The 17,561-nt window shown below is 37.4% G+C and overlaps 1 protein-coding gene across 6 annotated transcripts in view; it reads right to left on the bottom strand.

The window, feature by feature from the left end:
* Positions 1-17,561, bottom strand: part of LOC306882840 (E3 ubiquitin-protein ligase UBR2-like) — a 33,680-nt gene continuing 16,119 nt past the window's right edge. For all 6 annotated transcript variants that reach the window (XM_079437784.1, XM_079437780.1, XM_079437783.1 and 3 more), the window contains exons 15-46: positions 17,340-17,523; positions 17,097-17,158; positions 16,906-17,016; positions 16,688-16,753; positions 15,696-15,818; positions 15,519-15,582; positions 15,275-15,399; positions 14,802-14,854; positions 14,619-14,721; positions 14,477-14,525; positions 13,472-13,626; positions 13,046-13,148; positions 12,857-12,966; positions 12,291-12,371; positions 12,026-12,207; positions 11,749-11,954; positions 11,578-11,671; positions 10,432-10,590; positions 8,446-8,613; positions 8,206-8,354; positions 7,234-7,289; positions 6,993-7,089; positions 6,812-6,879; positions 6,519-6,654; positions 6,335-6,431; positions 4,430-4,560; positions 4,238-4,346; positions 4,086-4,142; positions 3,928-4,005; positions 3,636-3,806; positions 1,435-1,536; positions 1-1,349 (exon numbers count right to left, since the gene is read on the bottom strand). In XM_079437784.1, coding sequence (XP_079293910.1) covers positions 1,208-1,349; positions 1,435-1,536; positions 3,636-3,806; positions 3,928-4,005; positions 4,086-4,142; positions 4,238-4,346; positions 4,430-4,560; positions 6,335-6,431; positions 6,519-6,654; positions 6,812-6,879; positions 6,993-7,089; positions 7,234-7,289; positions 8,206-8,354; positions 8,446-8,613; positions 10,432-10,590; positions 11,578-11,671; positions 11,749-11,954; positions 12,026-12,207; positions 12,291-12,371; positions 12,857-12,966; positions 13,046-13,148; positions 13,472-13,626; positions 14,477-14,525; positions 14,619-14,721; positions 14,802-14,854; positions 15,275-15,399; positions 15,519-15,582; positions 15,696-15,818; positions 16,688-16,753; positions 16,906-17,016; positions 17,097-17,158; positions 17,340-17,523 — 3,591 coding nt within the window. In that variant the 3' untranslated portion in view covers positions 1-1,207. The remainder of the gene's footprint in view (positions 1,350-1,434; positions 1,537-3,635; positions 3,807-3,927; positions 4,006-4,085; positions 4,143-4,237; positions 4,347-4,429; positions 4,561-6,334; positions 6,432-6,518; positions 6,655-6,811; positions 6,880-6,992; positions 7,090-7,233; positions 7,290-8,205; positions 8,355-8,445; positions 8,614-10,431; positions 10,591-11,577; positions 11,672-11,748; positions 11,955-12,025; positions 12,208-12,290; positions 12,372-12,856; positions 12,967-13,045; positions 13,149-13,471; positions 13,627-14,476; positions 14,526-14,618; positions 14,722-14,801; positions 14,855-15,274; positions 15,400-15,518; positions 15,583-15,695; positions 15,819-16,687; positions 16,754-16,905; positions 17,017-17,096; positions 17,159-17,339; positions 17,524-17,561) is intronic.

Below are 17,561 nucleotides of genomic sequence, written 5' to 3'. Positions count from 1 at the left end.
CATGCAAAACAACACAAAGTCTTTTATTTTTTTATTTCATTAATGTTTTACAATATAGTACAATGTACCCATTTATACAAGAATTCACATATTAACAAGTCAGTTTGTGATGTAATACACTGCTGCAGCCACTGGAAGTGTCTCAGGAAATATGCTCACCGCATTAGAAACAGGCTTTTCATCTGAATTGCGCGAGACATGAAAACTTGTTTCTGAAAGAAGCAACGGCGTGTTTTAATGCGTCACTGACAAATAAAACTTTTGATTTGGACTAAAGCCCCAAGCCAAGGCCACTATAAAGAAAAACCAACAGTCTAAAGCAGACCAAAGTGGAAACTGAATTAAGGATATGCAACTCTGCATCCATTACTGCTGAGAAAATGTGCAGCAGTATCAAGAAACAATATGTCCAAAATCACAACACACGGCACACACGTCAAAATCATTGTGTAAGAGTGGAATTCATGTTCAGTTCATGGAAAGCATGATTCCATAGATCAAGGTCGCACACAACACAGCCGCAAGAAACACACAAATAATACGCATCACAAAAGAACGAGAAACAAACGGTCATAAAAATGGACCACCTTAGAAATCCATCATATTAGAAACATACCAACTAAACACCTGTACGTAAAAACCCAGTCGCACAAACACATACACAACCCAGACAAACAGAACGTTAATTAGGTGGCCTTAAACAATGTATTGGAGCATTGGAGATGACGGGGGCAGAGAGGATGGTGTGTATCCTACAGGTGGCGCTATCCACCTGTAGGATACACCACCGGTCTTGAAGGGCAGCACCACCGGTCAATTCCCAAGCGATAAGAGAACTGTCTTACGAAACCTATATATTTAAGCAAAATACCTTGAAAATAATTTAATATTACTTGAAGAAATTAAATAGCATTCCTATGAAGAATATATGTTTTGCGAAGGAACCCATATTGTTGGGGTTCAATACCTTGGCTATATGTCTTTTTAAATATGTATTTATATCATATTTAAAAGAAAATGGGAATAGAAAAATCTCCCCCCAAAAAAAGTAAAAAAAAGTCATGCATTCATCCACTGTCAGAAAGATGGAGAAAGGGGTGGAGGAAGAGCAAGAGACCTTGGTGACACCTTGGCAACCTCTAGCTCTGCTGTGCGGGTCCCCTTATGCGTTAAGGGTGGGGCGAAGGTGTGAGAAAGCAACATAACTTCACAGGTGCTGCCAGTCGATGCCCACCAAAGTCTGATTGGCCTCCTGAGCGTGGCCGATCTCCTCTGTGATGCTGTGCTGGCGCCACAGCTTCTGGATCTTCCTGTAGCGCTCTTGGCACAAGTGTAATGGGTTTCCCCGTCTAAAAAAGGACAAAACACAACACTTGATGTCACACGATTGTCAGAAATAATCATGTGCATGAAATATCGGAGATAGAGGCGTACCTTAGCCCTTGGTCTGTTTCCCCATAGTCGTCCAGGTATGGGGGAGCATAAAAACAGCCCTTAGTTTTGCCAGCCAGGAACAGGACCTGACTTTCCCGCACCCTGACAGAAACATATACAAATGAAAGCCTTCTGACAACAACGCAAAAAACCACGAGGTTGAGATACAGTGATTTGACCACCATTGAAGGCCGTGACAAAGTGACTGTCTAAAATAATCAATGGTAACAGCACTGTAACTAACGCATTTACGAAACAGCAGCTAAACGCAGGGCTGTCCAAACTCGGTCCTGGAGGGCCGGTGTCCTGCAGAGTTTAGCTCCAACCCTAATTAAACGCACCTAAAGCATCTAATCAAGCTCTTACTTGGCATGCTAGAAAGTTCCATGCAGGTGTGTTGAGGCAAGTTGGAGCTAAACTCTCCAGGACAGCCCTGAGCTAAAAGCAATATGACCAATGTTCAATAAATAAAGCCTGCTTTGAAAAGAACTGGTGCAGGATTTACATTGAAAAATGTTTTGATTAAAAATTGCTAGTAAATTTGGTAACACTTTACAAAAAGGTTTGATTTGTTAACATTAGTTAACACACTTACAATGAAAAATACATTAAGCATTTGGTCACACTTTATATTAGGTGGCCTTAACTACTATGTACTTACATCAAAAAATAAGTACAATGTACTTATTGTGTTCATATTGTATTGCAAAACACTTTTGCTGCTATTGAGGTGGGATACGGGTAAGGTTAGGGACAGGTTTGGTGGTATGGGTAGGTTTTAGGGTGGGTTAAGGTGTAAGGGGTGGGTCAACAGTGTAATTATAAATGTAATTACAGAAATTAATTACAGATGTAATTACATATAGGTATTTTTTAAAAATATAAGTACAATGTAAAAACATGTATGTACACAATCATTACATTGTACTAAATTATTAATTTAAATTTAAGTACATAGTAGTTAAGGCCACCTAATATAAAGTGGGACCAAGCATTTAATACCTGTAGTTAATGCCGATTACAACATTGTCTAATACATTATTAAAATCAAAGGTTGTATCTATTAATGTTATTTAATGGATGTGAGCTTATTGAAAAAGATTAATTTCTAACTGTGTGAACTGACCACCACAGAATATATAATATAATATATAATACCACACCCCTAGATTCCACTCGCTGTTATTTCAGTCAATCGAATCACTGACATGATAATCGTAATCGGACCGAATCATGAAACTAGTGACGATTCACACCACTACTGTATATTCAACAAAAAAACAGTATGTGAAATAAGTAGCATGTTCAAATTCATGGCATTCATAAAACAGTAGGTGAAAAGATGGCCACATAACCTACTACTACTATACTTTTTTTAAACAATGGTTGCAAAATTTTGTTCTGTGTCAAATTTAGTACTTACTAAAGCCCGATTCGGAAAGTAATTGTTTCTCATATGGACGTCTGTAAAAATGTATTTACATAGCACCTGATAAAACACATGAGTGATAAAACTCATGGATTCGGATGGCGATTTATTCACAGTGGAGGAGCGAGTTCTGTGATCCTGCGATCTGTCAAAGCGCCTGACAGGGCAAGCTATTACGCTGATGCATTAAGTTAGCTTAAAGCTTAAAATAAAGAATTCTCATGTTTTGGGCAGCTTGGATCACATACTTCTCCCGCAGCATCTGATTCTGTTTCCTCCACTATTCTTAGATGCATTTTGTCCATAGAAATGCGTTATTCAGTGCTATAATTTGACGTGGCCGGCTGACATTGGATGTGCACTGTGGGCAGACCCGACTAATCGATAATGAGAATCGTTGTCGATGATAATAATCGATTTTATAGATTAGTTGTTGCAGCCCTAGTCGTGACATGTTTACACTAATCTACACCCCGCCTCCAGTAGCATGGGTGTGTTGGAATGTATGAAAACAGTATACCATCGCTCAGCATTTTCGAACTTCTTTTTCCTAGCACTTTCTTTCCACATTAAATAATTTGAACTCAAATCAATTATCATAATTTATTCATTTGCACAGTAGCCGTGTAATGTGGGATAAATGTATTTTTTGAAATCACGAAATAAACATCAGGACCAGACACAAAAGGGAAACCCAATGAAAACTGTACCTTATCCCTTTCATAATTTGCCTGTTATATTAATTTGATTTTAAATCAACACATGCACAAACCTGAGGAAGATGCCGACTCCGGCTCCGCAGGCGAACGTGTGTGCAGTGCATGCGCCCACATCCTCTCCTTCCAGCTCAGTCTGACAGCAGTAGCTCTGAGAGCACAGCATAGCACCACACACCAGACACAGAGTAGGAGCGCGAGACTTGTCCCCTCCAGATTTAGGACACCTAGATACCACCAGGATCAATAGATCATTTGATTCACAGAACCAGGAGTGTATGACTCAGTAGAGAGCTGACGGGTCTTAGCTATTAATCGCATTTGATTTATAAGACAGAGGTGACTCACGTGAAGCTGGAGGCCTGGTTAATCAGGGCGCTGTAGTCGCCCGGCAGCTCAATGAGATGATTGGACTCTCTAGGAAACCTAAAATAGGAAATAGAAGAATGGTGAACACTTGAGCATCGGCTGCAGTGAACTCTTGAGTGTTGAGGAACGGGACAGACCTGATGAGAGCCACGCTGCTCTGAAGACCCTGCAGCACACCTGGATGAGAGCACCACCTGCAGAGCACCACATCACACCACAATTTATTCAACTAACATCTGATCATTATGTCACAGCTTTCAGAGATGCTTTGCTAGATAGTGACCGTTACCCGTGCAGCAGAGGTTCCATGAGTTCCCGGTTGTTGTAGAAGAGCTGGAGCAGGTTGGAGGGCAGACACAGGTATCCACACAGAGCCTCCCATTCACCCACACCTAGAGCTGAACACACAGTCAGCATTAGAAATGATACAGCAAAAGGGAGAGTGAGCCAGTAAAACGCATGTAATGCTTGAGTCATTTACTATGTAACTCGGGTGGTGCTGGAGCTCCATTGAGATAGTGGAAGAACAGAGCGGCTGCCCTCAGATAAGGCAGGATTCCAGCTTTCACACAGTGCCACAGATGCCAGCCTGAGTTCACCTCATGCAGACCGCTGAAACACATACAGCTTTCAGATTAGGGTCATACAAAACTAGTAGAAGTGAAACTATTTTCATTTTTCATCTTGAAATCATAGATCTCTGACAGCGACAATATTTACAGTGCACAGCATAAATGAGTACACCCCCTCTAAAACTTAAATTAAGCAATTACTCTTTACTTATATGACATGTTAGGATTCGTTGGCGATATAATGCTCCAACAAGCCTGCTTGATCAATTAACAAAGAAATGTCAAAATTATTCAGCAAAATAAGATTATCAAAGTGATAAAATGTTGTTGCAAAAATGAGTACACGCTCCTGAAATGACGACTTCTGGGAATCCATACTCTGGTCTCAAGAGATCAAGTCAATCATTTTGGATCCAAAAGAATCCAAAATGTTCTGGTGTTGCTAGAGGAGGAGTACACTGAGAAGTGCTTGGTACCCACAGCGACATTCAGTGGTAGTAAAGCTTTTATATAGGGATGAGTGAGTACTGAATGCATTATTGGGCATTTTTTCAGCATGACAATGAAGATATTCATTCTCCCAAGGAGAAAACCCTTCAGTGGACATGTATTTCACGCAATCTTAATGCTCTTGAGCAGCTGTGGGGGATTCTGTAGAGACGAGCTGAGCAAAACTCCCCATTAAAGACCAGAGCATTTAAGGAGGTCGTCCTCCAGGAGTTAAACAGGACCGATTTGTCATGAACTTGTACACTCAGTGCCAAGAAGGGTCAGAGCAGTATACTTAAAGTTCTGGAGGCATACTAACTACTAGAATATTATACATTTGCTGAATTAAATCTAGGGTGTACTCATTTCTGCAATCCTTCATTTAAACTAAATTGGCTAATTTACTTATCTTACAGAAAATATTGGCATATGTTTTGTTGTTTTTTATTAAGTATATGTTTAATACATTTACATTTTACCATCTTTCCATTAATTATAGTAGTGATCATTAAGAAAATACATCTTTTATATTTATTCAGAGGGGGTGTACTTATTTATGCTGTGCACTGTATATAGTATACAGCACATATTATCTTCATCATACAGATTTGGCAGATTTTGAAATTCTGAAGTCTCTTATGCTCAAATTTATTTGAAAACATTGAAAAGATTTAAAAACATTTGCATTTTATTATCATTTAAAATGTAATTTATTCCTGTGATGCAAAATTGAACTCTTCAGCATCATTGCTCCAGACTTGAGTGTCATATGATCCTTCAGAAATCATTCTAATATGCTGCTCTAGAAATATTGCTTAATATCAATGTTGAAAACAGATGTGCTGCTTAATATTTTTGTGGAAACAGAAATATATATTTTTTAAGGATTCTAGGGTTAATAGAAAGTTCAAAATAACAGCATTCATTTCAAATATAAATTTTAAGGTCTTGGCGGTTGCTTTTGATCTCTTTACAGAACTGAAATGAAACTATGACCCCAGAACAGTGATACAAACTAAGAAATTTGAGTCGTATGATTAGACTGGTTTCACATCATGTTTACCAGAGATCATTTTACACAAAATTCTTTGTGATATGGACAATAAGCGCATCCCTTCAACATATTAAGACAAAATAGCATTTAATTTGACAAAAGTATCTCAGTTCTCGGCGAGAACATTGCTAACAAAGCAAAACATATTGATGTTTGTAAAATGGGATTAATTTAGTATTTGTTTCATTTGATTTTGTCATGAAATGATGTAACTATATAAATTATAAAGTCCGTCACACTGTGGCTGGCAGATGTGTGTGTGAGCTTTCACCTTCTCAGATGCGTCCTGAGTGTGTTGTAGAGCATACACACTTTCTCCTCCTCTTCCCTCTCTGCTCCTCCACTCTCCTGCTCCATCTGCACCTCCTCTGATGGCGCACAGGAGTCAACAAAATCATTTATGAAGTCTCTATGGTCATGTGGCTGCTTGTGAAGGGGAAGGATGAGGCTCTCACCTGGTACAGAGGTTAGGAGGATCTGGACTATGTGAGCAACTGTGACAAGATGCAGAAAGTGCAGTTGTGCAGTGTCTGCGCTCAGCCCTGAGGAATCCAGACAGAAAACCGCTGGATGGGACAACACCAAGCTCACCTGTCACACACGTTAACTGAGGTCAGAGGTCATTTCCAAACAACAGGCTGAGTCTGAGTAGGCACTTTTATACATGCAGTTTTTGTTGTGAACAAGATACGTTGAAGAAATGCTGCCAATGTATCAACTTAAACGGAGTTATTAAATTTTTGCCTACCAGGAAGTGAAACATGTCTATGTCCAGAATACACAATGTATTCTCCACCCGAGGATCAGGAACAAGGGCTGAATCAACACAGATGTTCATATGAATGAGGTGGGAGTTGTCATTCATTTCTCATAATAATTGATTCATGCCTGAACAACTACTTGTGGTAAGAGACTGTAGCGCTTGTTACCTGCTAAGAGCCTAATAAAGTGATTCTGTACAGTGGCAGGAGAAGAGACGGTCCAGCAGGCCGAGCCAAACCGAGTCAGAGAACTCAAACAGTCATCCTGCATGCACAAAACATTTGGGTTATCAAACAAATCAAACAAGAGTAAAGATTTAAGAGACCACTTGAATAGGGCCAGCTATTCACTGATTTCCATTAGAAATTCAAATAAATATTCAATAGTGTGCATAATGTGGTTGATTACCTGTCTGCATGGTAAACTTCCAAACAAAGGCTTCTCTTCATCCACCAGCAATCTCTCTGTTTGAATGGAAATATTGAAATGCATTCAATATTTACTTTTTTTGCACATCCCTGGGTCCATTTGGACAATGGAATATAAGTTGAATTTAAATTTAAAACAGAACAATAACTTTTTAATTAGTGAATGGGCAGAAATTTCAAAGTTTTTAATGTTACCACGTTATCACCATGTCATTACTACATTTTACTAATTATACAATTCAGAAATTTCAAATTTTGCATGAATTACAGAAAAAAAAAAACACTGCTGTAAAGTAAGAAAAATATATTTTTAAAATATTTATCCATATTTGGATATCATTACATGAAATATGTACATAAGAACATAACATTTGAAAGTTACTATTATTAGGACTGAAATCAATGGACCTAATTACATTGCTTTGACATTATTAAATATTCCTTTGTCAAAACATAATTACTACTTTAGATTGTTTAGTTGGATAAATTTTCACTTTTAGATGAAATCTAAAATTTAATGAATTTTTAAGCTACAATGGTTCATCAATATGCATGCATATTCATGTTCATAAACGATTCAGTCTCAAAAGTATGTGAGACATGAGAAAGAGGCTAAATACATTTTTTTTTAGATACATCTAAGCTATACGTTTTAAAAAAAATCTGCATAATGCATTAGGTGACCTTTTTAAGTTTCTCTCTCATTTGCAAAGTTTGGTTGCTGTATTAAAAACTATATCTTTTTCAAAAATATGTATCCAGATCAAAATAGACCTGCATATATTATGAAGGTAAGAATCACAATTTTAAAAGCTCCCTGATAATTGCAGGTTTTCCCATGGTAGTTGGAATTCTAATTCTTTACATTATTAGAGGAAATGGTTTCAAATGTTTTGGCACTGATTTACTGACCAGTATTATGCATTTTAGTTCAACACATTCTTGGACTTACCTATAGACTGAATGGTGTAGGCACAGCTGCCCCAGCACATTATTGGCACGCGGGGGTCCTGCTCATTTGGGTGCACTTTAAGACCCACTTTATATGTAGCTGTCCCAAACGTGGTCAACATCTCCTTTATGGTGCTTGAGTACGGGTTCCTGACAGAAAGAAAAGTGTTTTATTAAAGATGATTTTTAACAAGGATGCTTTAGTGTAGTGGAACTATAAATGACTGGTATGTAGTTTTACTTTGGAGTGTAGTCCAGTTTGAAGCCATCAGGTGGAGGACAGTCATTAACACCATCCATATTAACACCATCAGCATCTGCAGCCTTGGCCTTCCTGTGAGCAGAGAGCAGGGCTTTCATCTGCAGAGATGTGATGTTCAACCACTGGCTCAGATCAGGCTGTTCAGAGCTGCAACAAACACAAACACTCAATCAAATCCATCCAATGCCCCATATTTTAATAGAAAAAGACAAAAATCATGCAACAGATGCGCAGTCACATTAGGCAAAAAGGTCCATTGTCATAAATGAAGCTGTGAAATGAATGATGTTTGAAGCACATCTCAACAAAAGTCACTTCCATACAAAGCAGCTTTCTGTTGATCAATGTAACGAATTCAAGTGACAACTTGAATTCAACTTGAACCCGTTGCAAAATCTGTGGGGAAATCCACACAATGGGTCTCATTCATGAAACATTCATAAATATTTGGGGTGGAAAAAAATTTTAAAATCATGCATGCGGAGCCATCTGCTGTCTGTAGCTCTCGCGGTGCTTTGATGTCATACAACGATCGGTCTGCGTGCGCAGTGCCGCTGCATTAGATGACGTCATATACGTTTAAAGCAAAACCATGATGGAGGAAGAGGATCAAACCTCTTCCAGAATTCTCTGTGCACCTTCACGTTTTGAATCCCAACTGCCGGGAAAACATGACTGAAACAGTATGCAAAGTAACATAGCACTTGATTTTATTTCAGAAAGTGTTTTTTCTGCTCATTTTGTTGAACGTTTGACTATTATATTCATGTACTTTAAAATTTCATGTTTCAAGGTACATTAAATATACACTTTTTATGCTCCTGAAATAAAAGTTTAGAAAGATGTGATGCATTGTTTTTGTTAATATGACTCAATCATCATATACAGTCTCTTTTAAGGGTATAATCAACTATTTTCCATTGTCTAGTCTTTAATAAGCAAAAAATACAAATAAAAATCACAATAAATTGTAATATCGAATCGCAATAGTAACTGCTAAGATGTGTGTTTTTTGTTTTATTTTGACAGTCTGTATATTAAATGTATCATTCAACTTTTTCCCATGGTCAAGAGTTAAAAAAAACAACTTAAAACGCAACATCGAATCGCAATACTTGTAGAATCTAAATTCAAATTTTTTTTTTACAAAAAACAAAAAAAAAAAAAAAAAAAAAAAAAAAAAAAAAAAAAAAAAAAAAAAAAAAAAAAAAAAAAAAAAAAAATCGCAATACATATCGTATCGGCACCCAAGTATCGTGATAGTATTGAATCGGGAGGTAGGTGTATCGCCCCATCCATAGTAAATATAGGAGTAAATTCCAAGTAACTTACTGATTACTAATTATTATGGATTTACTAAACAGTCATTTAGCAGATGCTTTTATCCAAATGACTTGCAGTGAAATGACAAATTAGGGTTAAGTGCATAGAGGTTTTGAAAAACATTCATAACATCTTTTACCATCTACACTGTCGTATAAAGTGCTCTGGGTGCTTAGCCTGTGGCGGTGTGTATTAATAGCAGTGCTGAGCTCATATGAGTGGGGCTTTCAGTCTCATCACACAAAAGGATCAAAGGGGATGCCCGATTTATTACAGATGAGAGTATTACACTAACACGGTCCATAATCAGCCAATCCTCTCCGTTCATTTACTCATTCACCTGCATGTGGAGTGTTAATCTGAGAAGTCACACTAATTATCTATTACTTGCACTGTGAGAGCTTCATATATTACAGTTTGGTCACATGTATTATACCAATAGAGTGCTGCAGGTTTGACTTTTTATAAGCTATAACATGAAAGAGAGTTAGCATTCTAGCACTTTTGCTGGTCACTGATCTTATTTTCTGTAATAATCCACACAGGCCTACAAAAATGTGTCATTGCAAATTAAAAATTAAAAAAGAGAAGAAAAAAAGTAGCAGCTGAAGGTCAAAGTCAAGTGTGTGTTTGTTGCAGTACCTGCAGCTGGTCTTTGTAAGAGGCAGCAGAGGAATGACTGTGTTACTCAGACATTCACAGAGTGGACACAAGAACTCTCCGTTCTCCACGTCGTAACTGGTGTGCACACGTAGCCTCTGCTGCCTGCGCTGCTCTTTAGCCTGCACTGCTTCAAAATACCTGCAGGGGGAGACATTAGATACAGTTACCAAACAAAGGAATTCTAAAATAAATAATACATGACAAACCTGACACTGTGGACATTTTGCAGGGGTGTGCATTTGTGCAAAAAATAAAAATAAAATAAAAAGCTTTAGAAGCAGGAAAAAAATGACTTCGAAGACTTGGTGCTAACCAAGGGTTTGAACAATTTGGAAACAATTTGAAAAATCTGGGTATTCACCCTTGGTCGTACTCTTTACAAGAACCAAAAACTAATTATAGATATTTATTTATTTTATTTAATTTACTTAGACTTCAATATGATTATAAAATTACAATTATGAGTTTATTGTAATTATTAACAAATTTCATACCATAAAATAAATAAAGTACTTAAGCATGTATCAGTTTTGTAATTGCACTGTAAAATAAGTGTTTTTATATCGTGATTCATTTTCAAAATAGAAAATAAATAGGGTAAATTTTATCTTTATCAAAATGTCTACAATTTTTTAAATGAAATTACTTATATTACATTACAATACTTTATTTTACACTTCTGATATGGTATGTTACACTTCTATAGAATATCCTATATGACTGCTATTGAAAAACTTGGATTTAATTTGGGGGGGTGCTGCTGAAAACTACTGTGCTTGTGGAGTTATAACTAATGAATCTATATGATTAGATAAGTATTAACAGGGGTTTTAACAGTTTACGGCACGTTTTATACTACCACTTATGTAACCACTAAACACTCTAAAATGTTACAGCACTAAGAGATAATGCTCTTAACGGGTTAAAACATTGTCATGATTCTTTGATGGTTTAAATCTTATAACAGGTGGAAACAATTTCATAATAAATGAGAAAAATAATTCTGAAACCAAGGCTGCTGAAAAGCAGGCAATTACAGTTCAATTATTTTGCTCCTCTGATAGGAAGAGCAGATTTTTCGGCATATGGAAGCAAGTGTTTCTCATTTTTCATGATGATTCTAACCTCTGCCAGCAGTGCGAGTGCATGATGTGTCCGCAGCTGCCTGTGTGCGTGCCGAACGACAGGTCAGGGTGCATGAAGAGAGGGTCATACTTATCTGTAACACAATGCATTCATTAAAGCAAAAGTGCACTTAAATGCTATGATGACCCAAAGACACACACAAAGACATGCCTGGGTTGTGTGGAGGTCTCTTGCGGTTTTTGGACATAACTGTGGAGCGCTGGACAAAAGCAGCGAGCACCATGGCTTTGCCGTCAGTCCTGATTTCCTGCTCCTCCTGACACAGGATACACGTCACCACCTGCCTCCTCTCACTGCCGCCTGCATGCCACCGCCGCGGACCCACACAGACCAGTGTAGTATCACACGAACTGGGGCTATAAAGAGAGAGAAATTAGAGGAAACTCATTTTTGATCCGTGGCATTATCCGGCGGGATGCGTGTGTACCTGTGCTCCAGAGTGGAGGAGGTGGAGGGGTCGAGCTCCTCCAGGTTCTGCTGGAACAACTCTTTGTTCTCGTTGATGAAGTGTCTTTGCATCTCTGACATCTGAGCCATGATCTTCTCCCTCCGGAGCCGCGCCATCTCTGCTTTCCTCTTCCGCTCCGCCTTATCTTTATCCCGCACAGTCTGCACATACATCCAGTCAGACAACAATGCAACTTAATGCATAAAGGATCATGATGCAAGCGTGTTACGCTTCCTATGCTCACCTCCTCTTGACTGTGCCCTGAGCTGTCACTAGGGGGCGCACTGGCCGTGCACTCCCGCGTGGTTTTGATGTTGGCCACAGTCTGCAGATACACGAGTAATATAAAATATGAACACCTTTTTCATGTTTAGATTTAAACTAGAGAAATATAGCAAGAAATTCAATTAAAAACAACTAAAAGAAAAACAAAAAAGCTCAAATAAAAAAAACACTAAAATAAATGAACAAAAATAACATGATAATCTTACACATAATACATTATTATAATGCAATTTATAAATATATTTAAAATTAATATTATACCAAAACAAAATAAATAAAAACCACTAAAACAACAACAAAAAATCTAATAAAAAAAAGGAATGTAATAAAATACTAAAGTTCAAATAAACATAAAAATCTAATAAATAAATAATTAAATAGAAAGCATTAAATTAACCAATAAAATAAACTAATAAAAAACAAACAATTATTATTTTTTTGCTTCCCCCCTTTTGGATAGTTCAGACATTTACACGTTCATTCTAGCGACAGGTGGCTTTGTAATGAGATTTGGATCAGCTTTACCTTGAGGATCCAGCGGATCATGTCCTTGTGCACCTCCAGATGAGGAGCGTTCTGCAGGGTTTCCAATAGAGCCAAGATACTGGGAGTGTTAGCAGGAGCCTCACCTGGTCCTACAATGAAGAGAATCGATCAGCTCGACTCAGAGAGGTGTGTGTGTGTATGTATGTATGAGACAAAAGAAAGACACACTGGAGATTTTGAGAGTGAAGTTGAAGTTGGTATCATTATCTTCTGCGCTGCCGATGAGATGCTGCTGTTCTTCCACCAGGCCCATGCCTATGAGATGCAGCACCTGCAGGACATGTTCATACTGAGCTCTAACTTGGGTGCGTGGCAAGAACAATGTCTAACATCATGGTAAAAGCAAATTTGTATAGCATTCATGATAGTTTCTTTTGCTGGAAATTAATTGACAATCATTTAAATATTAAATAGCCACAAAATAATGCCTAGTTTGAATAATCCAGAGATTTAAACACTTTCCAAGTGAGCAGTACTCGAAAATCATACATTGGGGCAAGACTTAATGCTAATTATCAAAAATCTATTATGCTCTTATATGAGAGAGAGGTCCAGTTTGCGAAGGTTTTCGCTGCCCCTCACACACAGACGTACCCTCTGAAGCATGGACTCAGACCAGTGTCCCCCGCTGGACTCCATCGCCCACTGCAGCACAGCTCCCAGAATTCCCAGAAGCACATCACACTGCAGTATGTTCACCAGGCTGGCAAACAGCGGACAAAACCGAGGCAGAACAGGTGGAGGCAGAACTATAACAAACACATATGAAAATTAGTTTTAACACTGGCACTGTCATCACATAAGAGCAGGGCTGCACAATTAATCAGAATAAACCAAAACACGTAATCAATTAAATCAAGTAAAGACTGCAATTTAATTAAATACATGTGTAAGCAGCTCATTGTCCACTGGTGCCTGTAGCCTCTCGGTTTGCAGTAAATGGAGGTCTAACCTGTATTAAAACGCTTATAACATGCGCCAACCATCTTCCAGTACTTGTAAGGAGAAGCACTTATCAGCAAAAGAGTAACTTTAAAGGCCCCCTGCGGACTTCCGTCAAAACAAAAGCTTGATCAAGTTGTAATGTAAAAATTTATTTTAATTTCATTGTGAAATATTACAAAATAAATCTTAGTAATACATATTTTAGTATTTAGTCATTTATTTGGTTATACTAGAAGTAACAACAACACCAACAATACAATTATTAATGAATCATTAAATTATTTAAAATGAATTATTATTATTAAACTGTGCACCCTTAAAAACAAGCAAAGCAAACCAGGATTTTTTTCTTTTTAAATAAAAAAAAAAAAAAAACACATTTTTTTATTTTTAGAGATATACATCATTCTATTTTTTCCCCAAAATTTTGCAGCCCAACATAATGCTATGAATGTTTTCTTTGCTGCCCAATTTATATCACCATATTCTCAAAATTTGTCAATAAAAAGTGATTCAGAACTACAGATGTAAAAAAATATTAATAAAATAAATACGAAACAAGCCACTTTAACTACGCAATGTGCTTTTCTGAGTGAAACGTTTGAATTGTTTGCCCTCACCTAATGGACGGGTGTGTGTGTGTTAATTTAGTACCTGAATCTTCCCCATTTTGCCTCTTTATTTTTCTCTGGGCCTCTTCAGCCTGATGGACAAAAAAATTAAATAAATTAATAAAGGTTTTAACAATTTTAACAGATGTTCTTTGTGAGTTTCGATTTCAATAATGCAGTGTTACCTTAGACTGGTCAGCTCTGGAGTAATGGTGGTAGTAAAGGTTGAACATCTTGGCACACTCTGGCCTGAGTTTATAAAGTCCTCTACCAGTCACACCAGGCTTCCTGTACGACACAATTCACACAGGCTTACACACAGACAAATTCAACTCTTTGGACAACACTCTTTTATTCAGGACACTCACTTAAACAAAGCCACACTGTCGATGACCCTCTCCATGCCGGTTTCCTTATTCTCCTGTGTGCAGAAGGGTGTGTAAAGTTCATTAGCACAAATTACCACTAGGTGGCAGTCAAAAATAATAATAAAAAACCTGTTCTGCTCATCTGTCCTGATTTAGATCAACAGGAACTTTACGACAAGACCAATCCTTATTAAATTTAATCTTGTGACTATCATGTGTATTTGTAAGTTGTAATATCAGCACAGAGATCGTTTATAAAGCTATTCTCTGTTTAATACAGACCATGATTAGGAATGGGAATTGTACAGAATTTGATGGTTCCCTTATGGCAGAAATTAACTGCTTTATACAATTACTGGAATAAGGTTAATACTGTTCACATTCAAAATGATTGCATCTAGCAACTTGCTTAACTTTGCTTGCTTTTTTTGTTTTTTGTCAGATTTCAAAGCCAACATAATTACTTGACTTACATTCTCAGGCAGGGCTTTGACCAGCTCGCTGTGGGCCATGGGTCGAATGCATAGCTGGTGAACGATCTCCCGCCTTATCTCATCAGAGCACTCCACCTGACCAACACCTGCTGTGTATCGCTCCCCTGCAGGGAAAAACAAACTAAGCATGAAAGACGTTTCATTTTTTTTTTCTATGGTGTCAAGTAAACTTAATACACCCGTATCACATTTAAAGGACGTGTGTTGAGAAATATTCACTCACCCACGATCATAATGACCAGATGCAGCATCTCCTCAATTAGTGTGTTATTCTGCTGAACCACATCCTGAGAGACAGAGAGAGAAACAATTCACTGGCAATAGAAATGAGTGCAAGCAGAGAGAAATCAAGTAAAGACAAAAGAAATGGGGACAAATAGTGGTTTGGAGGCAAGCAGACCTTGTTGGCATTCTCTCTGCTGTATCTCTTCCTGCAGTCTGCAGAGCTGAAGATATGATAGAGCTCAAAACGGCTCAACATGATCATCAGGAAGTCGTTTGGATCCATCATGGAAGCTCCAGCCTAGATCCAGAAACAGCATGAATAAGAACTTATTCTTGGCATAGAGAAAATGGATCAAATTGTGTTAAAAGGTTTCTTGTACTTTGTTTTCATGATAAATAAGCACATTTTCCTGCCAAACTGTCATCCAGATGTCTAATATACGTCATAGATTCTTGATTCTCTACAATTGCTACAATTGTTTCAGCACTTTAACCAATGCATTTCAATGACACCTCCACAGTTAACTGATGACAAAGTTTGGGGAGATATATCAGTCAAATTATCATTTTGTGTATAAGCATTAACATACTTTAAAAATTGTATAAAGCAATTTATTTCTGATAAAAATTAGCTTACTCCTATTTTTAATTGTGGTCAATATTTAGCAGAGCTTTATCTCTGTGCTGAATTAAAAACTTATATATATATATACAAACGATAGTGTGCAACATTTTCAAATATAACAGGATTGAACTTGTCCTGAAGGCTCCTTTTGTATTTAACTGCCATTTTAACTAGGAAAAATGCATATTGACTACAGATATTTCTATAGCTTAAGGCAGAAAAAAATTATTTAAAAAAATAATCAGGTTTTCCATCACTGTGGACTATTTTCCACAAAACATTACTGAGAATATTGGTTCAGAAAATAGTGCTAAATGAATGACAACTTTAGGACCTTTTTAAAAATATATTTTATATATATATATTTAGCACATTACATTGAAGTACAAATATTTTCATTAAAATGAATGCAATCCACTTTTTTCTTTTTTTTAACTAAAATAGATTTATGTAAAATTATAAACAAATATTTGTGTTTTCATCTTGGACTTAAATGCTTTTTGGTTAGTAATTTTGGAAAGAAATATCTTCACGCTACTGACCTGAAGCATGCTGAGGTCTTTATCGAACATCTCCACTCTACACTTCACATTGTGATAATAATAGATCTGCAAAAACAGAAAAAAAAAAAAAAGAAAAAAAATATATATATTTTATGAAAGGCATCAACACCAGCAATCACACTGATAATGTCATGACTATATATTAAAAAAAAAAAAAAAAAAAAAAAAAAAAAAAAACACATTTATGAGCTTCTTACCTGATTGACCAAAGAGAAGCCATTTCTTCTCCACATCCCAGCATGCACCTGGGCACAGAGTACCAGGCAGCGAAGCGGATGCTCAATCAACATGGGTGGACTCAGTTCACTCTGTGAAAGACAAATGAGGCCTCAGAAATCACCAAGACTCTTTTGCAAAAATTCTCATGAATCAAAACCCCCAAACTTACCAGTGGCAGCTGCTCAGGGAATCGATAGGCAACCTCAATTTTGCTCAGCAGAGCATGTAAACCTAACAGGAAGATAGAGAGTTGCGGTTCAGTTAATATGTGGTGTGGTTACCTCCATCAACCACTGCAATTTCAAAAGTGATCTCTTATATTCCATACACGCACACAATGAAAATTTTATTCTCAAAACTTTGCAGAATGCATACAGCCTTGCTGCACTGTGTGAAACCATGTTGGACTGACCTGCTAAAAGCCGGGACACAGGCAGGTGTATGCTGACTTTCTCCTGAGAGACGCAGTAGCGGATGGTGTCGACGAAGTGGCCGCACATGCTGAGCATTATGGGCTGCTCCCCATCGGTGAAACCACTGTGGCAGTGAGTCAGCGCACTTAGGCACTTCTTATAGGCTTCGATCAGCACTCGCTCCTGTACATGTGACAAATAATAGACTTAAATCAAGGCCC

Source organism: Barbus barbus (assembly GCF_936440315.1).
Source record: "Barbus barbus genome assembly, chromosome: 16".
NCBI classification, from domain to species: Eukaryota; Metazoa; Chordata; class Actinopteri; order Cypriniformes; family Cyprinidae; genus Barbus; species Barbus barbus.
This window is presented reverse-complemented; position numbering and strand designations above follow the sequence as displayed.